Here is a 24,240-nt window from a genome sequence, read left to right on the forward strand (position 1 = left end):
AGGCCAACACTCTATCCACTGAGCCAAACAGGTTTCGGCTTTATCATAGGATTTCATTCCACCTCACTTTCTTGTCTCCTCCTTCTCCCTTAATCCTTTTTTTAAAATCCAACTCCACTTCTTCTGCTCCCTATTGCAAGAGCCCACTTCCTCTTCATTCTGCTTACCCACTACCATTTGCTTCTAGACCTGGCTATATATACACTTTGTTAAATTATCCTTTGCTCCAAGACTATATTAAATTTTCCTATGCCTATCTCATGAACTCTATTAAAGTTCTCATTATGTATTCAGGTTTTAGGAAAGCAATCTGATTAAATAACTGATACATTAAACTTACCCAATGAGACCCCCTAATCCATTAAAATGATCTCTGTAATTGATGAAATTTTACAACACTTGTAAAATTTCAAATAAGACCACTTATCTACCCTTGCCTATAAAATGTAGCAACAATGAGACATTACCTGCTTCAACCAACACCCTTTGAAGCTCTTAAGGTTGGTGGCCTAGTGCAACAACATTTAGTTAGTAATTTTTGAGCATGCATTTGCCTCTCTTGCTCTACTCTCCTGTCTGACCCTGGTTTTATTTCTGCCTTAGACTTCATTTGATATCTTACTAATACTTTCTTAAGCATCTGGCCTTAGCTGACCCTCTGGTTTTCGCTACCTAAAAAAGTTTATCAGGTCTCAGTACTAAAAAACTTGAGAGATACTCAAAATAGGGATGGGCTGAGATAGGCATAAGAAATCTCCTTTCTCACTGTTGAGTGAGACAATGGTTAGGGACTGCTCTACTTCCCTCTCTTATGTTTGCTTTCTTCCAGCAGCCTAAGTCCTAAGAAATCAAAATACTTATTACTTTCAAAGGAAAGAGATCTCTTTTCTATTCCAGGGTCTTAGCATTTGCTTTGCTTTGCTTAAAGCACTCTTCTCGCATAGCTTCTCATGGGTACCTCCTCCTAAGCCTTTAGGTCTCAACTCAAAGGCTACATGCGCAGGTCTTCCTTGACTCTCTAGCTGGACTGAGCCCCTTCCCAGTCATTCTCCATCACACTGCTCTCTTTTACCTTATTTCTGGCCTTTATTGAACTTCAAATAATTTGTTTGTATATAAGTACTTACTACCCTAGAGCATGTCCCAAAAAAATGTATACACACTTTGAATAATTATAGAAGTGTTTATTAAAATACATTTCACATTAAAAATGTAATAGAATCAGCTGTTAAAGTGTGCATACATTTTGGGGGGACATTTACTTACGTGTTTGTTGTCTCTTTCCTCCCACTACCATGCAAGATCCTGAGGGTAGAAACTCTGTATCTCCAGGGTTGTGGCTGGTCTGCCTCACAGTAGGCACTTAAATAACAATATTGAAGCCCTTATAGCTCCCAATCTTCAGTAGGGTGATTTTGAAAGGAATAAACTTTCACACATTCTGCTGTGAGGATCCCCAATTTGGCTGTCCTTAGCTCTATTACAGTCCTGGCTGACGTGGCTGCAACACCAGTGGATGCTCCAAACACTCACCTAAGTTTTCCTGACTATGCAATTAAAGATGGAATTCTCACACATTTTATAGAGAAAAGTAAATGGGGTCCTCCTTCATTCTCTAGCTGTCTTTCAAAACTCAGGGTAGGCAAATGAGGATGTCTTGCCTACCAGATTTTGTTTCATTAACTGCTAAGTTTTAGGGAAACCCAGAATCTTCAAAGGACATGGCCCGGTAGTTCAATTGGTTAGAGTGCCGTCCCAAAATGCCAAGGTCATGGGTTTGACCTTTGGTCAGGGCACATACAAGAAGCAACCAATGAATGCATAAATAAGTGGAACAACTAATTGATGTTCCTCTCTCTCTCTCTCTCTCTCTCCTCTCTCTCTCTCTCAAATCAGTAATAATAATAAAAAAGAATCTGCAAAAGTTGTTATAATTGAGATATGATATTATTCAACTCCTTGGTTCTATTTCTCCTTTTTCTTCTTTTCTTCTTCTCCATCTTCTTCTATTTTACATAATTATTTATAATGCAAAACCATGATTCATGTAGAATTTTAATCTCAGTGGAAATCTCACTGCACCACTTGAAGTTAATTCAAATTGCATAGATACATAGTTAAGTAACTGGCCTGATAAAACTGTGTTTTTGTTTTTGTAGAAAATAAACTAGCTTGTTAATACAGAAAGAAAGTTTCTGAGTAACTTTCAAATACCTTGATTTTTTACTTTTGAATTTTGAAAATGTGCCTTCTGTTAAACATATACAACTTTTTGTGTTTGTTACAATAAAATGTTTCTAAGCTGGATAGAGGAAGTGGATCATGGTCAGAGGTGTCTGTACATGTGCACAAGTACACACTAACCACTGGGCTTTGTGTACAGGTCCAGCAAGTTCACTGGTTGCCTGGTACATTCATGACAATAGCAATGATAATGATAACAATAAGAGCAGCAGACATTTGAGTAATTAATAACTTATTTAGGCATAGTGCCTTAAAAGTTATCTAATTTAATCCTCACATCTATTTAATCTTAGGTAATATTATCACCATTTTATAGATGAAAAATTGAGCCCTCAGCCGGTAAGCAGTAGAACTGAAATTCATACTTATGCTGCTCATTTCTTGCACATCATACTTTGGAGCCTTGTAATTGGACACCTTTCCAATAATCTACTAAATGGCCTTCATAAAAATATCAATCCATTTATAACCCCAAAAAACAGATTTGAGGTGGGAGAGCCTAATTTACTTAGACAATTATATCTTGCTATCAAGCATTTGATAATATTAGCTTAATTATGGCCTCTGAAAATGTCTATTCTCTTCAATGGAGCAAAAATCACAAAAGAAGGCTGAACACGCCGAATCCGGTTTGGCTCAGTGGATAGAGCGTCAGGCTGCGGACTGAAGGGTCCCAGGTTCGATTCTGGTCAAGGGCATGTACATTGGTTGCGGGCACATCCCCAGTAGGGGGTGTTCAGGAGGCAGCTGGTCGATGTTTCTCTCTCATCGATGTTTCTAGCTCTCTATCCCTCTCCCTTCCTCTCTGTAAAAAAATCAATGAGATATATATATATATATATATATATAATATATATATATATATATATATAGAAGGCTGAACAGGTGAGCAAGAAAATGAAGTTAGGCAATCCTTATTATAAATCATATATTCTCAGAAAAGAGTCAATTCAACAAATGCGCTATCTAGCCATAGATAAACAAGGCAATCTGTAAAATACCCACAGGAATAAGATACTTGTCCTACTCTCAAATAATTCATTACCAATTACCTGGAAGAAAGATATATACACCATTTGTGATGGTAAAGGTAGGATCATTATCACTATTATTTATTGAGAAAATTTATTATATCCTAGGTGCTATGCTAAATATTTGTGATCATTTTAAAATCTCACACCAACTCTAATTATTATCCCCATTTTACAGATATAAAAGCAAAGGGTAAGAAACTTGTTTAATATCACACCATTAGTACCAAGGGAAACCCTATTCAATCCAAAATGATCTTTACAGCACAGCCTGGTCCTATGTGGCTGTGGTACCTGCCTTACCCCAGGAGAGACTGTGATAGGTGCTGTAAAAAAGGTAGATACTGAATTCTAAGCACATGAAACAAAATCTATATATATAAAAGCCTAAGCGACTGGTTGACCTGTCACTATGACACACACTGACCACCAGAGGGCAGACACTCAACGCAGGTGATGCCCCCTGGTGGTCAGTGCACTCCCACAGCGGGAGCGCCACTCAGCCAGAAGCCGGGCTCACAGCTGGTGAGTGCAGCTGCGGCAGCGGGAGCCTCTCCCATCTCTGTTGCAGCGCTAGTGAGCGGCGGGGCTGTGGCTGCAGGTGCAGTGGGGCTGGGATGAGCAGGAGCAGTGCAAAGCCCAGCCAGGGCTTGGGCTCCTCCCAGGCCGTCTGCCACTTTGCACACTACTACATCCCTCCAGGGATGTCAGACTGCCAGTTTTGGCCTGATCCCTGCAGGTGGGCTGAACCAGGCAGTCCAACATCCCCCGAAGGGTCCCAGATGGCGAGAGGGTGCAGGCCAGGCTGAGGGACCCCACCAGTGCACGAATCTGTGCACCAGGCCTCTAGTTGTAATATAAGAATCATTCTCAACCAAAAGTAAATGATATTGATATTATCTATGTCTTCCACATTTTGCTAGACCAGTGATGGGCAACCTTTTGAGCTTGGTGTGTCAAACTTCGCCAAAAAACTGAGCATAACTCGGGTAGTGTGTCACTTTGAGGAAAAAAACTAACTCCAAGACTCTAGTCGCAAATGTTTCATCCTCAGGATCAGCAAATGTTTCATCCTCGGCATGCGGCCGCGTGTCATCAGAAATGGCTACGCGTGTCCGTGCTGACACGCGTGTCATAGGTTCACCATCACTGTGAAAACTTGATGAAAAACTGGACTTGGTATTCCAAAAACATTATAAACATGGACCATGTAGATTTGACTTTTGTGCAAGAGGCTCATGTGTCCCTAGACACCTATAACCTGCATTGTCAGAAGTCCTTGTACACGGAGAGTCACTGAGGCAAGGGAGAGGCAAGACTTCCCAATGGAGCTGATCTTGACTGATCCAAATAGCCACTTGCCATTTTTAAAGAGCACTTGATTTCTCAAAAACTATTCTAAGGTTCAATTTCCCTAGCACCTACCACTCCTTTATTTATTTATTTTGATATCTTTTTATTTTTTTAAACTTCTTTATTTTTTTATTTTTAAAAAATATATTTTATTGATTTTTCACAGAGAGGAAGGGAGAGGGATAGAGAGCTAGAAACATCGATGAGAGAGAGACATCGACCAGCTGCCTCCTGCACACCCCCCACCGGGGGATGTGCCCGCAACCAAGGTACATGCCCTTGACCGGAATCGAACCTGGGACCTTCCAGTCCGCAGACCGATGCTCTATCCACTGAGCCAAACCGGTTTCGGCTAAACTTCTTTATTGATTAAGGTATTACATATGTGTCCTTATTTCCCCATTACCCCCATTCATGCCCTCACCCCCTTGTTGTCTGTGTCCATTTGTTAGGCTTATATGCATGCATATATGTCCTTTGGTTGATCTTTTCCCCTTACTCCCACCGTCCCCTACCTTCTCTCTGAGGTTTGACGTTCTGATCGATGTTTCTCTGTCTCTGGATCTGTTTTTGTTCATCAGTTTATGTTGTTCATTACATTCCATAAATGAGTGAGATCATGTGATATTTATCTTTCTCTGCCTGGCTTATTTCACTTAGCATAATGCTCTCCAGCTCCATCCACGTTGTTGCAAATGGTAAGAACTCCTTCTTTTTTACTGTGGCATAGTATTCCATTGTGTAGATGTACCACTGTTTTTTAATCCACTCATCTGCTGATGGGCACTTAGGCTGTTTCTAAATCTTAGCTATGGTGAATTGTGCCACTATGAACATAGGGGTGCATATATCCTTTCTGATTCGTGTTTCTAGTTTCTTGGGATATATTCCTAGAAGTGGGATCACTGGGTCAAATGGGAGTTCTATTTTTAGTTTTTTGAGGAAACTCAATACTGTTCTCCACAGTGGCTGCACCAGTCTGCATTCCCACCAGCAGTGCACGAGGGTTCCTTTTCCTCCTTATCCTCTCCAGCACTTGTCATTTGTTGATTTGTTGATGATAGCCATTCTGACAGGCATGAGATGGTACCGCATTGCACTCCTTAAACCTGCAGTTGCATAACAGCTGCCTCTAACCCCTAGAGGTTTTATGGGCCTTCAATACATGTTACAACTCATTATTTACAGACTTAAAGAAGACCTGCCATTTTCAATCCCACTCTCTACTTGTCAATTCACACTTGGCCCATTTTGAGTTTTAAGCCCAGACTCTATACATTTGAGTTAAAAAACTCTGCTTTATTGTCTCTCCAAGTAAACTTTAAACATGAACAAAATGATCTTCCCAATACATTGGCCAAGCCAAAATTGACCTTCTGTCCCTACAGAGCAAGACTCAAATGGAAGAGTTTAATAAAATAAAAAAATCACATAGGTCTGGAGTCTATATACTCCTGAAGGTTAAGCTCATTCTACCTCTTGGAATTCAGCCACCGATGTGTGTGGACCCTAACTGATCATGTTTTGTGCCAGAAGCCTTTCAGGAGTGGAAAGAGAGCCTAGATTATTCTCAATCAATGCAGACCAAGTGGCCAGTAGAGAAATGCACAAAAATGTTATACTATCAACATTTCTAAAAAAACATAATTGAAGGTCGCTCCTGGTGGAGGTGAATGAGTGAGTGGAGTGATGCCAAATAGTTCGCATTCAAACCACAGAGACTGCACAAAATTCCACTTCACACTGGCTAGGAGATGAGTGGTGAGCCTCCACCATACTGCAAAACTACTCCTCAAACAGGAGTACTCAGCCTTCCCTGAAGTCATACTTGTACTGCCTTTTCTATAAAAAGATATTACTTTGCCTTAAAGATGTTGTATTAGTGTTGAGGTGTTTCTAAATGATTTATGAACCATTCGACTTAGTCACAACCAAAGCTTCATAAAAAAGTATACAAACTCACACTAATAGTGCTTGAAGAAAAGGAGAGGGGGGAGGTCCTTCATTAAGCCTATCCATCACATGCCAAACCTGTTTTTTCCATGAACAATTGAGAACACATGCATCATTGAACACATTAAAAAGCAAAGAAATGTAGAGACCAAAGGCTCACCCTTCAATTTTAATGCTGAGCAGCACTGCATGAGTTTGCAATAATATAAATCATGCTTGATGGATTACTTTCAAATTAAAACTGGAACAGTGTTACCACATGCTATTTCCTTCATTTACAAGGTTCTGATGTAGAATTCATTTAGTATTCAACGATTCCCAATAACGCAAAACAAAACAAAAAAAACACTTTAGTTTACAAAAAGCAAGATTTGTTTCTATTCTAAATTTAACTCATAAGAGGAAAAACCCCACGAATTCATTCAATATATAGTACTGTGGTCTATATTGCCACTTGCGTTTTGAAAGGGGATGGAAACAAACTGAATGAGAGTGAGAAAATGTTGCTGAGAGAACAAAAGACAATATACTATGCACAGTTAAAGGACTCAGGAATATTTAAGATTATATATATATATATAATAGAGAAACATGCAAATTGACCGCACCTCCGCTACGCCCACAGCCAATCAGAGCGAACAAGATGGCGGTTAATTTGCATATGCAGGCGCTGAGTGGCCTGGGTCCAGGAAACATCCTCCGGACCCAGGCCGCTCCTAGCCTATAGGCCCGTGCTTAGGTCCTGAACGGCAGGGGTCCCAGAACGCCCCCTGGCCACTCAGAGCCTATGGGTGTAGGTGCCAAGTAACCTTAGCAATGCGGGGATGTTCCGCCCTGCCCCCAGCAACTTGCAAAAGCTCCTGCACAAAGCTGCGGTTTGGGGCCACGCCTCCAGCCAGGCGCCCAGGACCAGGGCCTGCCACTGGCCTCTGGGGTGTGCCAAGATGCTGGCGGCCACTGCTGTGTGCTGCCCGGGGTCCCTGCAAGCCCTGAGCCTGAGCGCCTGGCTGGGGGTGTGGCCCCAAACCGCCGCTTTGTGCAGGAGCCTTTGTAAGCGATTTGGGGCCACGCCCCCAGCCAGGCACCCAAGACTGGGGGCTGCCGCTGGCCTCTGGGGTGTGCCGAGACCCTGGCGGCCACTGCTGTGTGCTGCCTGGGGTCCCTGCAAGCCCCGAGCCTGAGGCCCATGGTCAGGCTGGCTGCTGGTCTCCCCAAGCCGCTTGCAAAGGCTCCTGCACAAAGCAGCGGTTTGGGGCCACACCCCCAGCCAGGCGCCCAGGACCAGGGGCTGCTGCTGGCCTTCTGGGTTTGCCGAGACCCTGGCGGCCACCACTGCGTGCTGCCCAGGGTCCCTGCAAGCCTCGAGCCTGGGGCCCATGGTGGGGCTGGCTGCTGGCCTTGGGGCATTTGGAGACCAGATGTTCCCACCCCGCCCCAGAGGCTTTCCAAGCTCCAGTACCAAGTGGTGGTTTGTGTCCATGCCCCCAGCCTAGCGCCCTCCACAGGGGGATGGCTGCTGGCCTCTGGGGTGTGTGGAGACCCCGGCAGCTACCACCGGGTGGCAGGGACACGCCCCTAGCCCAGTGGTCACAACCCAGGGGCTGCATGAGCTGCAGAGGATACACCTTTCAAAAAAAGAATTTATTTATTTATTTATTTATTTATTTATTTATTTATTTTATTTTATTTTTTTTTACAGAGAAGAGGGGAGAGGGATAGACAGTCAGAAATATCAATGAGAGAGAAACATCCATTAGCTGCCTCCTGCACACTCCCCACTGGGGATATGCCTCCAACCAAGGTACATGCCCTTAACAGGAATCAAACCTGGGACCCTTCAGTCTGCAGGCCCACGGTCTATCCACTGAGCCAAACCATTTTGAGAGTAAATACCTTTTCTGACAACTCATTGGCTAAGCTCCCTGTAGGCCACCAATTGCAGTGTTCTTGGTAATTTGGGTTATAAGAATCCAAGAAGGTAATCTAGGGTTTTTCCACCACACTCTTGAAGGAAAAAATGAAGGTCCCTTGAGGGGTCCCAGATTGGAGAGACTGCAGGCAGGGCTGAGGGACAACACCCCCTGCTACCCCACCTCCCCGCCGTGCACGAATTTCATGCACTGGGCCTCTAGTATATATATATATATATATATATATATATATATATATATATATATATATATGCAAAATTATTCTGCCCTCTCCTGGGCTAGACCTATCACACCCAGTACTTCTGTCTTAATACTCATCATTCTCAGTTGTTACCCCTTTTTAAAAATCTTCACCCAAGCTTATGCTTATTGATTTTAGAGCGAGAGGAAGGGAGATAGAGAGAAACATTGATGTGAGAGAGAAACACGTGCCCCGACTGGGCCTCAAACCTGCAATCCTTCCATGTATGGGATAACACTCCAACCAACTGAACCATACTGGCCAGGGCGGTTACCCCTTTTTAATTGTTATATTTATCAAACTATAAGTTCCAGGAGAAGGTCAAGAACCTGTCTGTCCTGCTTACCTTTGTATCTACTGTACCTATGAGACTGTCTAACAATGAGCAGGAACTTTATTCTGTTTTATGAATGACTGATTAACTGAAGAAGTGGCTGTGATTGTATGTGACTCAACAAGTAGAATTAACTACAATGTCAATTTTGGTTTGATAAAACATTAAACATTTTCTAACAGTCAGAACCACTTAAAGCTGGAAATAACTACTGAGGCGTTTTAGTAGAGGAGATACCACAAACAAGCATGGGTGTAGTAGACAAGAATCCAACTCTTGGGTCCTGAATACACCTTATGATCTTTAAGATGCTTGATATCTCTGAGGCTCTATGATTATAACACAGACACTTCCCAAGTTTGAGTGATCATTTACACTAAAATCATTAGGACCCTTTTATGTGATCAGAAATACACAGACAACTTTCAAATTTAAGTGGCTCAACTCTCACCTTCTATCTGGCTATACATTTATCTTGCTTCAATTGAATCAAAGGTAATATAGTAACTGCTTTACTATAAACCATTTTACTTTTTTTATTCACTATGTTATTATCTTTTTTTTTTTTTTTTTTTGGTGTGTGTGTGTGTGTGTGTGTGTGTGTGTGTGTGTGTGTGTTTCAAAATGGGCCCAAGAGTTGACTTCATAGATCCAAAATGGTATTCCTTACTAAAAACAGCTCTAGCATTTTGGCTATCGGTAGGAACAAAGTATACCAAAGGGAATTAATAAAATTCCTTCACCCTCACAGCACTGTGTTTAATCATAGAAAATGATCTCTATACTTCATGAAACCAGTCTCTTCTTTTAATCGCAGCATGGCTAAGATACTTACCACAAAAGAATAATAAATCTTGAATCCAGGTTTAGCCACAAAGTAGTCATCAGACTTAAATGTTATTTTAATTTGGTTTGTTCTTGATGTTATCCTTGGAGGAACTTCCTTGTGTCCACACCATCGTCCTCTAATAATGGTACTGGTTTCAGATACATCTTCAACTTCCACAAAATCATATCTAGTATCAATTTCACAAAAAGAAACAAATTTTTATTAAAGTAGACTTTGAAATTCATACTTTCACTTATAAGTTAAAACTAACATATGTGATTTCTTATTACCTACTAGGTAGAATAAAAATTATAACCTACAGACATGTTAAAATCAAAGCTAGTTTTTGGATTAGGTTTTCTAAATACAAACTTCCACAATCTGTTCTGAGAGAACCTTTATACACATTTAGCCATGACTGTTCTCAAATCATTAATAATCAAAACAGGCTACATTCTGAGCATCTGGCTTATAAGGTTTGCCTGGAAAAAACTAATAACTATAATCTATCATCATATTTGAGAAGATGTTGCCCTAATTATATGGTCAAATATTTGCTATATAAAGTTTTTCAGACAAATCCCACTTTGAATTAATTAACCACACCAGTACTTTCTTTAAAAAGGAACTAATCTATATCTGTACAGCATACAGAACCAGCATTTTCATTGCACAATAGAAAGCACTAATTTTTCTTTTTGGACACTGTCTTTTGGAAGGATAATATAATAAAATATGACTTTTATCATAATGGAAAGCATATGACTTGGGTAAGGATGTGTGCTAATCAGAACTGTAAATATCTGGGCTGGTCCAACCAGGATGTGAATGAGCCTAAGACCATAGATTCCCCTTTGGCCTTGGTCAGAGAAACATGGGATGCCAGGATTGAACCTCTTTAGACATTCCATACAGCCATTTGATTCTCGAGGGCCATCCATTCCATCCCACATTTCCAACACACAATAGGACATCTTCAGTGACAGAGTTGCCATCCTAGGGACAATTTATACTATTTTCAGACACTCAAATCTTGGAACATTGTACTTGATGAGCTGAACTATTTGCCTTTTGGTTCTGGGCATCAGTGTCTCACTTCTCCCTTCTACCTCTCCCCAAATGACTTCTCAATGCAAATGATTTACATTCACAGTGAACAGTGGCATTGAGGCTGGTGAGTAAGACCTAGGAAAATTCCTGGGAAAATGGAATGGGGAAACTGAGACAGATAGTTAAATGGCTGGGCAATTTACAGCCAGATAATAAATCAAAAGGTATTATCTTACCTAACCAAAAACACTTAGGAATAAATGGTTTCCACATTCCAGACCATGCAGGGGGCAGACTCACCTCAGTCCTGGTCCCCCTTGGGTGACATTCTTTGAAGGTGAAACTGACCAGATAATGACCTAATCCCTCTATGAGCTCATTTTGATGCATCAGCATATCAAAGTACAGACCTAGGAGGCAGCTGAATATTCTATTGAGATCCTCCCCTGAGACCTCCCCTAACATTTTCCTGCCTTTAGAAACAAATAAAAACCCTTAAGACAAAGGACACAATGAGTACTCTCCCTGGAGCACGCCCTGGCCCTCCACCCCTATTCTTTCCTCAGGCATGTATCTTCACTTTCTTTTTCTAAACTCTAAAGGTTCCCAAGAGACTTGTACCAAGAGGAGCAGCAAGAACGTGGCAGCTTGTCCCAGACTAACACCTGAACCTGTCTCCAAGGGCCCTCCTTTTGCCTATGTAACTTGTTTCCTGAGTCCACACAGCCCAGCTGGCTCACTTCTTCTGCCTCTGTGACTTACTTTCTAAAAGGCCAAGGCATCCACACCTAGGCTCAACTCCTCCTCACGTTTCCAAAGGGTCAAGGCAGCTACACCTCGGCTCACTTCTGTTGCTATGATCTTGCCTCTGCTATCTTAAGCCCTTCCTTTGTTTCACTGTCCCAAGTTTAATAAACATACTCTCAAAATCACCTGGACTCATATCATGAAATCTTTCCTGCATGAAGTCAAGAACCTACACATTCCATACTGTGCCAGGGCAGACCCACATCAGTCCTGGTCCCTTTCCTGTGAGAGCGTAAGTCTGTCAAACATTATATATATACTAGTGGCCCGATGCACAAATGAAGATTCATGCAAGAATGGGCCTTCGTTCCCCTGGCTGCCAGCACCGCCTTTGCTCTGGCTGGAGCAGCCTTTCTGCTCCAGCCCAGAGCCGCCTTTCTGCCTTCCCAAGCTGCCCAGAGGCCCTGAGCGGCTGGGGTGGTGTGGAACGCCTGCATCGTCGCCTTGGCAACAAAGCAAACGTCCTGCCTCATCCCCGGCCACTTGGCGCCTGTGTATGCAAATTAGCCCACCATCTTTGTTGAGTTAATTTGCATACTCACTCCTGATTGGTTAGTGGATGTCACGAAGGTACGGTCAATTAGCATGTTACTCTTTTATTAGGTAGATTTTTTGTAACAATTGCCAAAAGGAATCAGCAGGAGAAATATCACATCTAAATATAAAGAAAATCTAATATGGCTTTATGGTCCTACCCATGCACCTCAGAGCCCTTATTGGTTGGGCAGAATAACCTAAGGAGGAGGCATATATAACAGCATGCTGACTTAATTTTGTTGGCAGTGATTTATGAGAGCCTTATGTCCTTTGCCTCAATTACCTTATGAGCAGAATAAGAAGGTTTATATGGTTTTCCCAGCTGGTCAACTCTTGGGCACTGGATAAACTAGTTACTTAAAGTTCATATGGTGCTTTGAAGGTGAAAAGAACTAACAAAGAATTATTTCAAGCAATAAAATAATACAGTGTAAATATCAAGGAGGCTTTGGACCAGAGGGTAGAAAATCAATTTTATTTTATTTTATATACAATATGTGTAAATCATATTTACTGCTCAAAGCAGGAGTTTACTGGAAACTTTGTTAAGATTGCAATAGGTCATTCTTGTTTTTTAGGACACATCAGCAGTATAACATCTGCTCTAGGTCTGATGTCAAGAGAGCACACTATGTTTCTTAGGGAGCATTCTGAGGCAAGTCTCTGAACTGTGTCTTTCCCTTCTTCCTCACCCCTGTCCACCTCTTATTCCTCTACTTCTCCATAAATTTTGAGGAGCAACTGGATTTGATGGAGGGCCAAAAAGCAAACCATTCTAGCTTTCTCTTCTTCTGTTTCTAAGGCCAGGATGCCAAAAGAGTTCACTCACTACCAGAATCAAAATCCCTGTTCAGTAGTATAAACCTGGCTTTCTCCTTCCATGTCATCACCTTTAATAATCTCTCAATAGAGGTGTGTATGTGTGTTTGTTTCATAAACTCTTTTTTTTTCCAGTGCAGAAAATTAGTTCTTTCTTTGAAGGTTGAAAAGAAACGAGATCTGCTCTAGTTTATTCTCTTTGTAAATACTGACTGGCTCTTCTTGCATGTATTTGAATCTGTTTTTGGACATACAGTACCCTCTATGGTCCTAGAAAGTCATAGCCACTGCTATTATTCTTGAAAAAAATAGCAACATAATAAAAACTGTCAGCATAATAAACATGCAACAAAGGACAGCCAAATTTGAGGCTCCCTTTTTTTATTATTCAAAGAAAAATAAACCTGCTGGAAGGTTTTAGCAGCTCAGTAGTTCATTGGCAATGCAGAACAAGTGTGTGCAGTTAAGTACAGAAAAGAGAAAAGTCCTCCCAGAGTCTTATATATGCTAATTAAGTGAATAAGATGCTGTGGAGCAGACAATTCAAAAAACAACAGCCTGGGCTTTGTCTGATAAATATCCCAAAAAAGGGAGATTATCAGCCATGGTTTTATCTTCGAATGCTGACTCAGACACTATAGGAAACTGACCATCTGAGGAGCACACAGTTCCTCGGGTTGCCACCTCTTCCGTCTTACACACACCTGAGACTTTAAAACTATGATTTCAGGGTAAGGACCTGCCACCGTAGGTCCTCGCCGTCACGCTCTCCCAGTGCTGGGGGAACCGTCTCTGTGCATAGGTTACATCGTCTGATTAGTTCCTGGAGCCAAGAACTAAGGGTACATACTCCTTGAGCCCAAGGCTGACTTGGGCCAGAGCCACAAGCCTTGGCTGCAGGTGATGTAGGGTTATTGGATGATCCAGCTACTCACAGAGGCTGTTGTAGGCTGGCCAAGACTGAGGCCTACAGACTCCTGCCTTCTCTGGGGGCTGGGGGCCATGCAGCCTGGCTCTGGCAGGTGTGAAAGTGAGGTTACTAGACCCTCCATAGCACCGTCCAAGCCCCAGGTGATTTTGTCTGTTAAGACTGACATAAGGCTTTTTGAGAGAGAAGTAGTGCATCTTGAGTAGGTCCAAAGAGCCCCAAAGGGAAGTTTGATGTGATGCTTTTAAATTCATCTTTTTTTTTTTTTTTTCCCCATCTTGGAAGAGTTCTCTAAACTGGATATTTTTCACCACTTACCTACAGATATCATTTTCTGCTTCCTCTAATCCAAACTGATTGTCAAAGGCTAGCTGTATCCTTGTTTTCTCCTGGGAACGGAGCCGCCATGTCAGAAGCAGGTTCCTGGGGTAGCTGTTCGGGAAGCGGGGACTCTGCAGGTGGCCGTTTCCTGTCACCTGGATGGTCTCGTCTCTCCGGTACAAGTCTGTGAGGTGATTGCTCTCTGTTAGTAGTCACAACTTGTAGAAATTAGTATGTTGCTCCAATTACAGGAAAGCAAAAAAAGAACAGTTTAAAAAACATCACAATTCAAAGCCCTTCTTGATTTTGTTTAAAAACATAAGACCAAATGGTAGACTTCTGGTGAAACAAACAACATATACATTTCTTCTATAACCCCCCACTTCCCCAAATTCCTCACCAATGTAGACTTGATGACAAGTGCTTTGTATTGGAGGGGCTCTCTTAACATCATATTTGACAAGGAAAAATTAACGATTATCCCAGAACTCAGGTTCATTTTGATTGTAGTTCATTCTCCGTCTTTTCTTTATGTTTTTAATTTAAATTCATTATTGTTTAAAGTATTACATATGTCTCCTTTTCCCCCATTGACTCCTTCCCAGCCACTCCCACCCCTCAGCACCATCCTTCCTCTTTTTAATGTAATACAAATAAAATTATTATTTTTTAAACCAGGACAGCGTAACCTTCATTGATTAGTGTAGGAGGTAGACACTCAATAAATAATGCTGTATAAATGAACCCGTGAATGAAAAACACATTTTAAAGATCTAATGATGTTTAATGACCCTAATGTTCATTCAAGTGACATTTTTTCTGTGGTTTCTCCATCATAAAAATCATATTTTTTGTGTTAGTTTTTCATGGCTTAAATAGATCCAATTCATCTTCTATTTTCTGTGTGTTGTTTGTTTAATAGCATTTTTGTTTGATCTTTGTCCTGAGTTCCTGAGAGGGAACTTCTAAACCCTTAGAATTTTGCAAGTAATAGAAGTGTTCTTTTTCATGGTACTCCCCCGGGACCACATTATGCTAATGAGGTGAGATACTTGGAACCCCTAAATAGTTTCAGGAAGGGTGCTGACCTCAACAGAAAGACCAACATGAGCTCTGAGCCTGGATATCAGCCTGGAGGGAAGGAGCAGTGGGACGTGAGTTTAATCACATTGCTTGTGATTCAATCAATCCTGCCTACAGAATGAAACCCCGATAAAGACTCTGGCCACTGGGGCTTGGGTAAGCTTCCTGGTGGGTGATGCACATTGATGTGCTGGGAAGGTGATCTGTCCTGAGGGAACAAAAGCTTCATGCTTGGGACCCTCCCAGACTTGCTTGCCATATGTACCTCTTTATTTGGTTGGTTCAGGTTTGTACATTTTATAGTAACATTGTGATTTTAACTATAGTACTTTCTTAAATTCAATGAGTTGTTCTAGTGTGAATGAAAAAAAAGGTGGGGGGAGGTTCTATGGAAAGTGACCTCACAGGGTGACATGATCATAAATTCTTAACTGGGCAGGTCATGGTGGGTAGTCAGGCCCCAGGCATATGACTTTTTAGTAAGAAGTTTATATTTGCCTTAAGCAAGGCCTGTCCATTGTTTCTGTGCATCTAGGTTAACACACTTTTGAAATAAGCCAAAACCAGCTGCAAAAAGCACATAATCTTATTAACTATTCTGTAATCTGTAATTCAATCCTGCCCCCTCCTTGCTTTTCTCCACCTCCATAAAGTCTTCCTTAAATTCCTCCCTTAATTTCAAATGCATAAAAGAAGCTGCAAAACTGTTATTCTTTGGAGCATTTGAGAGCTTGCTCCCCAGCATGTGTCTTCAGTTTGGCTCAAAGAAACTCTTATAAAAATTCTCTACAGGCTCTAGCAGGTATGGCTCAGAGAGGTAACAGGTTAGATTCCCTGTCAGGGCACATGTCAGGGTTGTGGGCTTGATTCCCAGCAGGGGGTGTGTAGGAGGCAGCCCACAGAGATAGATATTTCTCTCTCCCTCTCCCTTCCTATTTCTCTATTATCAATCAAAACATATTTTTAAGAAGTTATCAAAAGGTTTGGACTTCTGCCCTAACCGGTTTGGCTCAGTGGATAGAGCATCAGCCTGCGGACTGAAGGGTCCCAGGTTCGATTCTCGGTCAAGGGCATGTACCTTGGTTGTGGGCACATCCCCAGTAGGGAGTGTGCAAGAGGCAGCTGAATCGATGTTTCTCTCTCATCGATGTTTCTCTCTATCCCTCTCCTTTTCTCTCTGTAAAAAGTCAATAAAATATATTTAAAAAAAAAAAAAAAAAAGGTTTGGACTTCTTACATCAACACTAGCAAATTCTCAAACCTGAGGCTGTGGGAAAGCCTGAATTTGTAGCCAGCTGGTCAGAAGTGTGTGTAGCCTGGGGACCACCAAACTTGCAGCTGGTGTCTGAAGTGCAGTCTTGCAGGGACTATGCCCTTAACCTGTGAAACCCGACCTAACTCTAGGTAGCTTGTATCAGAATTGCATTGCACAGTGGATCCATTTTTCATTTCTCCCAGGATCCAGAGTTCTCTTTGCGCTTTAGATTTTGGCTTTTTAGGCCCCTCTATAAGCAGACTCCAGCCCCAGCCTATTTCTGTTTCCCTGCAGAGAGTTCACTTTGGGGCCTGTAATTCAGTGAGCCTGGTCAGGAAGGTCTAAATTGCTGGCGGAAACCACTCAGAGGTTGGGCTGCTGAGGGTAGCTCTTAAAGTTTCCAAAATAAGAGAAGGCATGTGAACAATGAGTCAGCATGTGGAATGTAGTCTTCTCTCCCTTTTACAAATATTCCTGTGCAGATGGGAATTTCCACTTCACTTTCTTTACTCGTGCTGTTTGTAGTGTTGCACTGGCCCAGTTAAACTTTGCGTGGGAAAGAGAGTCCTAGGAAGAGCAAGGTGGCTACAGGAAGTCACACTCCTGTCTGCAGACTAGGGCACTGGACTCGGCAGTCACCACCTCCAGTGAGCTCAGTTAAAGGAAACCCACAAGGCCAGAAACAGTTTTGCCAGCTGACCTGTTGCTCTTCTCTTCCTTTGACCTTATGCTGAAAATGTAGCCATGAAAAGTACTTGTAGGTGGGTGAAGACTGCTAGGGAGTAGGGAGACAGGTGTGAGCTTTCAACGAGCCAGTCAACAATCACTTATTAAGCACAAACTCTAATCAATGCATTGCAATATTTTCAATCCTTCTATCTCTTGATTATTATTTTCACATTTTGCCATATTTTCTTATCTTCAGTACTATTATTTAGTTATAATTTCTCTAAATTAATATTTCTAATCAAAAGCAAATCTATTCTAGATAAAACTTTATATCAACAATGTAAATAGCAATGGATACCATGTGCCATGAATAGAAGGTAACCATAAATCTGAATATATAACTATTAAATTCTTAAATAACCCATCTCAGGTTTTCAGATTCCTCATTTGTAAAATAAGAAGATTGAATAGCATATTTTCTCTTTGGTCTCTTTCAGGGGTAATATTCAATAGGTTTTTTTTGTTGTTGTTTCTTTGTTGTTGCTTTTAACATTTATGTAATTTTATGTTTTTACTGTCCCAGAAACTATGTTAGATTCAAATATAAGTTAAGAATGTTTAGAGAGCAGCTTTGAAGACCTGAGAAACAAAGTTGATGCGTACCATCAGAGCTGGGGGAGCTACAGGGCTAGCACGGTGAGTACAAGGTGTGTGCCTGACTCACAGTGGGAGGACTAAGCTGAGCACATTCCAACGGTTCATATTGGGGGGTTGGGGGTGGTAACATACTTTAAAGGTAAACTACAGAAAGATTTGAAAGACAAATGTACCTGCACCTGATATAGGTGGAAACAGGAAAGTTCTGGAAAGGGTAAAAGACTAGTGCAGTGGTCGGCAAACTGCGGCTCGCGCCACATGTGGCTCGAGAGCCGCAGTTTGCCGCTCTGTTGACGAATGAGTTTGCCGACCACTGCCTTAGGGAAAAACACTTAAAAAACATTTTAATAATGTACTAATGTCTTTAACCTGAAGTCAAAACTTCTGGGTAAGGGTAATGCCTTAGCAGTAATGCGAGCCGCAGTTTGCCAACCACTGGGCTAGTGGAAGGTCATCAGCCTGTTGGTGGAAAATGACCTGCAGGAGGGCACCTGGAAGCAGAGCACCCGAAGGCAAGCACCTGCCATGGGACCATCTCCTAGGAGGTGCAGCAGTCCCTCCTGATCTGCAGGGGACACAGTGCCCTCAGCTGATGCCTGAAACAGAGGATAGTCAACAACTCTATATATACTCTGTGTTTTCCTGGACATACAAACCCATGGTAATGTTTAATTTATAAATACCTAGTAGGCACAGTAAGAGGTGAACAATAACTAATAATAAAACAAAATAATTGTAACAATACACCCCAATAAAAGTTATGTGGCCTAGTCAGTGTGGCTCAGTAGTTGAGCATCAACCTATGAACCGGCATTCAATTCCCAGTTAGGACACATGCCCAGGTTTCAGGGTGTGCAGGAGGCAGCCGATCAATGATTCTCTCACATCACTGATGTTTCTATCTCTCTCTCCCTCTCTCCTCCTCTCTGAAATCAATACAAATATATTAAAATAAAGTATGTGAATGCGGTCACTGGTTTCAGAGGATCCCTTGCTAAAGTCTTCCTGTAGACTCATTGCTTTCTGGTGCACCACATTGCCATCAATCAGAACGCATTTTCTGTTCATATCTTCTACCCATAAATTTAATACATTCTCCATCTTAAGTACTTGTCACATACTGTGGCCATAACTTTTACAGTTTAGGCTACACAAGCAAAATTAGCACAAATTTACTTTTCCTTCTTACAGTTTCACAGATAAGATTGGTTCTTACTGTAGACCTTAGCAACCTCAGGATACAACTTCTTTCCTTATTAACTCACTGATTTAACCTTTCACTTAAAGAAAGAACCTCGTGTCTTCCCTTTATCTGAATTGCCAGCATCACCACTCTTGCACTTTGGGGTCATTATTAAGTAAAATAAGGGAGACTTGAACAATAGCACTGTGATACTTACAGTTGATATGATAACCAAGAAGGCTACTCCCTGACTATGGGTGGGGAGGGTCTACTGTGTGGAGAACTTGACAAAGGGATGAGTCACATCCTGGGTGGGATGAAGAGGGATGATGTGCAGTGTAAAACATGAATTGTATATTTCTGGAATTAATATTTTGGGACCCAAGTTGACTTTGGTTAACTGAAGCTGTAGAAAGTGAAATCTTAGATAGGGGGAAACTATGTAGTTGCTAAAGAACAAGGTTCTGACCTAGAATGGCAGGTAGCAGTAAGTCCAAATCAGGGAAAGAAAATCAAAAGGAACTTGAAGTTAAGAAAGGACCACAAAGAGATGAGTCAGAGACAGGAACAATATGCTAATGCAAAGGCCTGCGCCCAGCATGGTACCCCTAACACACAGCAGAATGGGTAGGGTAAACATTTTTGAAGAAATGGAAGTCTGGTTTCAATGTGGCAATGAGAAATTCAAGTAGAAGCTTTAGCAGGCTTCTGGGACTACAACACTGGACTTAATGTGGGAGAATAGAACTGATGAGGTCTCTGCTTAGAGATGAAAGGGGAACCCTTGGGGGGCGGGGCAGATCCCAAGGAAGTGTCTGCAGAAAGGAGGCTAAGGCATGGATGCTGGCAGACATGTCGGGGGGCGGGGGGGTCAGACAACAAAAGAATTGCCTGGGAAATCAGAGAAGCAATGTCTGGGAGGCAGGCAGAAAACCCACAACAGTGCCATGTTTATGTCAAGTTGCCCAGAAAGAGGCAATTTCAAGGACACAGAGGTCAGTGGTATCAACACACAGAAGACCACAGAGCTTGTCAATAACAAAGTGAGCATCCTTCATATGTGCTCACGTAGAGATTTCTGCTAGTAGAAAAGGCTTCTTTTTTTCTAGAACATTATGAAAGACTAGATTGTCGTAAGAGTACTAACTCTGCTTTTAAGTGAAACACCAATTATATTTTTAAGAAAGCTGTAGTTTTATTAAGAAAAACTTGTTTCCAGTTTTATGAAGTTACCACAGACCTATATTGCAGTATATTGAACTGTAGGCCAAAAAAAAAAAAATTAAAAATCTAATTTCTGATTTATTTTCCCTTCAAAACAAAAGACTCCCAAAATCTTCATATATACAAGCTATATATTAATAGTAAACACTTTTATAGTGTTTATTTTGTGCAAGGCATTGTTCTAAACACTTTGCATATTTCAGTTACAGCATCTAAACTTTATTAAACATGACCTTGTGTGTGTGTGTGTGTGTGTGTGTGTGTGTATGTGTGTGTGTGTGTGTGTGTGAGAGAGAGAGAGAGAGAGAGAGAGAGAGAGAGAGAGAGACCATATATACTTCAGATCTCAGAGGGGAGGGGCATAAGAGGGACGGGGAGAGATTATTCAAAGAACTTACATATATCTATGGATAGCCCACGGACACAGAGAATAGTATGGTGAAGGCCTGGGGTGGGGCTGGGGCTGGGTGGAGGGGGACCAAAAGGGGGAGAAAGGGGGACACCTGTAATACTGTTAACAATAAAATAAACAAACAAATAAGTAAACTTGCTGAGTTCATTATCACCATTTGACGGATGAAGAGTCTGAGGCACAGAGATGTCAAGTAATTTACTCAAGGTCATAGAGTTAGTGAAGTATGGAGTCAGAATACAAATCCAGGCAATTGGTCCCAGAGCTGATGCTCTTAACTACTACATAGAAGGTGTTCTTCCTTCTTAGCCTGAAATTTGCTAGAGACTTTTAGATTCTTTGCTCTCTGTAATCCACTTTGACTTTTGAGTCACACTGTTTAAGTATAATTGATAACTTCATATCCACTTAGGACTATTCTTAGCTGAGAGTTATAATGAAATATAGAAACACAGAGAAACCTAGAAATTAAACCTGAGATCACTACCAAGTATTATATACACAGTTACATTTCTGAATGAAGGTATTTACTCTGGTGTTCCAATAATAGCAAACATTTATGGAGCAATTATTATGGGCCAGGCACACCATAAGAGGTTTAAATACCTGACTTTATTTAATCCTCACAACAACCCATGCAATCCATAATATCTGCATTTTACAAAGGAAGCTCCAGCAGTTTAAGAAACTTGTGACTGCAGGGCACAAAGCTAGTAGTGGAATCAAACAGATCCAGAGACATAGAAGCATGGAACAGACTGAGGAATCTCAGAGGGAAGGCGGGGAGGGAGAAAGTGGTGGGGTGGAGGGGAAGGGATTAATCAAAGAACTTGTATGCATATATGCATAACCCATGGGCACGGACAATAGGGTGGTGAAGGCCTGTGGCAGGGGGTGGGGCAGGCTAGAAGAGGTCAATAGGAGAAAAAGGGGACATATGTAATACTTTCAACAATAAAAATTTTAAAAAAATTAATAAATATATCAGGGATAGTATTTGAAATTAAAACAGGGAGAAAAAAAAAAAAGATTTGACCCGAAGAAGTTTATCTTCAGAACACACACTTTTTTTTTTTTTTAATCCTTACCCAAGGATATTTTTTTAAATCCTCATCCAAGGATATTTTCACCCAATTTGTTGTTGTTTTTTTTAGAGAGAGAGTGGAAGAGCAAGGGAAAGACTGAGAGAAATATCCATGTGAGAGAAACATCAATTGGTTGCCTCCTGCAAGCACCCCGACCAGGGCCTGGGCCAGGGAGGAGCCTGCAATTGAGGTATGTGCCCTTCACCAGAATCAAACCCAGGACCCTTTGGTCCGCAGGCCGTGGCTCTATGCACTGAGCCAAACTGGCTAGGGCCAGAACATACACTTTTAACCAGAGTACTGTTCTAGCTGTATAACTACAAAAATATGATATATATCATTTTTCATAGAGTTTCTATGCTTACGTGGCAAAAATGTAAGTTATTTTGCATTTTAATACAGAAGGATGTTTATATCCTCAAAAACTGAGTTGTTCATTTGATTTTTTTTATTTAAAAAAAGCAACTAAAATGAAAAAAAAGTCAAGATGCTATATCTGCTTGTCCTGTCTCCAACTCTTTAAGCAAACTAAGCTCACCCAGCAGAGTATTCCAGGAGCTCATGCAAAGTCATTGCCAGCACTGTCACTTGTCTCTGGAATTCATCTAGAACCACCCTTCTCAAAATGTGGTCCCCAGACCAGCATCATTGGCATCCCGTGGGAGCTTGTTAGAAATGCACATTTTCCGGCTCTACCAAGACCTACAGAAACAAGGATGCCACAGGTGGAGTCCAGTGCTACTTGTGTTATTAGCCTGCCAGGTGCTTCCGGCGCTCCCTAAAGTTTGAGATTCACTGACCACGTCATACTTTCTACTATTTTGCTTCTTATTCTAGACTTCCCCAATTCCTCCACCCCTATCCTTTGAACCTGTAGCTCATGTATGATTTTCAACCTTAACTCTTAACTGATGGCTTGTCATGGGCTCGCTCTCCTTTCTTTGACCTTGGAACCTCTTCCAGGACTTCAATTCTGGAAAACAATGATCTAGGGTCAGAGGCCACCAACCTCGGTGCCTTTGACACTGAACACTTGGCTCTCACCCCTTAGCTAGATTTCCCCATTTCATGGAAAAGTCATAGAATGTATATTTAAGGAGAAATGAAATTACACATAAAGGTAATATTTTTATTTCTTCTCAAGTTATATCATCTATGACAACATAAGATGCAAAGGGCAGATACTGAGTGGCTGACATAAAGATTAAACTATTTCATCCAAGATTCTATAGGAACAAGCAATGATACAGTTGCGAACTGTGCCACCTCACACGAATTCAGTGGAACAGTGAAGACCTACTCTTCTGCACCACTGTCCCCATGTGACATCCAGGGGCCAACTTAGTCACAAGCCCTATATTCTGTAGCTACAAGCCCCAAGCAAAGAATGGTTATTGAGTCAGGAAATTCCCAGCTTGCAAAGGGATTTATGACAAAATTTCACTTGTAAAATGGCCGTTCTCTGATCATGCAATATATCACAGTGATGGAAAGTAACTTCACAGGGTGATCTGATCATATATTTTAATTAATTTTGAGAGAGAGAGAGAGAGAGAGAGAGAGAGAGAGAGAGAGAGAGAGAGAGACATCGATGTGAGAGTGGAACATCAATGAGCTGCCTTCTGCATGCCCCCTCCCTGGGATCCAGCCCACAACCAGGGCATTTTTCCCTGATTGGGAATTGAACCTGCAACCATTTGGTTCATCGGACCACACCCAACCAACTGAGCGACACTGGCCAGGACAGGCCTATAACTTCTTTAGTGAAAGGTTTTTAAGTCAACCCTGTCCCTTGTTCTTGTACATCTAAGTTAAGACACCTTTGAAATACCAGAAGTAATTCCCCTCCAAGTGGGTATTAACCCTCAAGAGAGCACCTAATCCTGGTAACTATCTTGTAATCCAGTCTCTGCCTAGCTTTCTGCAATTTTTTCCTTACATCCTTCTTTAAACTGCATACAAGAATCTGCAAAACCGTTATTCTGCAGAGCATTTGAGACCGTGCACCCTGGCATACATTGTCAGTTTGGCTCAAATAAACTCTCATAAAAATTGACTAGAGATTTTGACCTTTCTAACATTGACAAAAGAAACAATGTTTACCCAGAATGTAGTTGAATGATATATAAACCCTTCTCACTTCTGCTGCAAAACAGCAACCGAAATGCGACCCCTTGCTTTTTTAGGGTGCAGTATATTTCAGAAGCATCCACTTTTGTAAGTCTATCATAAATAGAAGTTGACAAAAAAGTAGGCAGTAAATATCATTGCTTTCATTCTGTCCTTTCTTTTAA

The 24,240-nt window shown here is 41.5% G+C and overlaps 1 protein-coding gene across 2 annotated transcripts in view; it reads right to left on the reverse strand.

Annotated features, from left to right (window-relative positions):
- Nucleotides 1-24,240, reverse strand: part of PDGFD (platelet derived growth factor D) — a 232,336-nt gene that overhangs the window by 67,285 nt on the left and 140,811 nt on the right. The window contains exons 2-3 of one of the 2 annotated variants that reach the window (XM_008150186.3): nt 14,376-14,562; nt 9,923-10,103 (exon numbers count right to left, since the gene is read on the reverse strand). In XM_008150186.3, the coding sequence (XP_008148408.1) occupies nt 9,923-10,103; nt 14,376-14,562 (368 nt within the window). Of the gene's footprint in view, nt 1-9,922; nt 10,104-14,375; nt 14,581-24,240 lie in introns of both variants that reach the window. The other variant, XM_008150185.3, reaches the window with a different exon arrangement.

Source organism: Eptesicus fuscus, chromosome 13 (assembly GCF_027574615.1).
Source record: "Eptesicus fuscus isolate TK198812 chromosome 13, DD_ASM_mEF_20220401, whole genome shotgun sequence".
In the NCBI taxonomy this organism is placed as follows: Eukaryota; Metazoa; Chordata; class Mammalia; order Chiroptera; family Vespertilionidae; genus Eptesicus; species Eptesicus fuscus.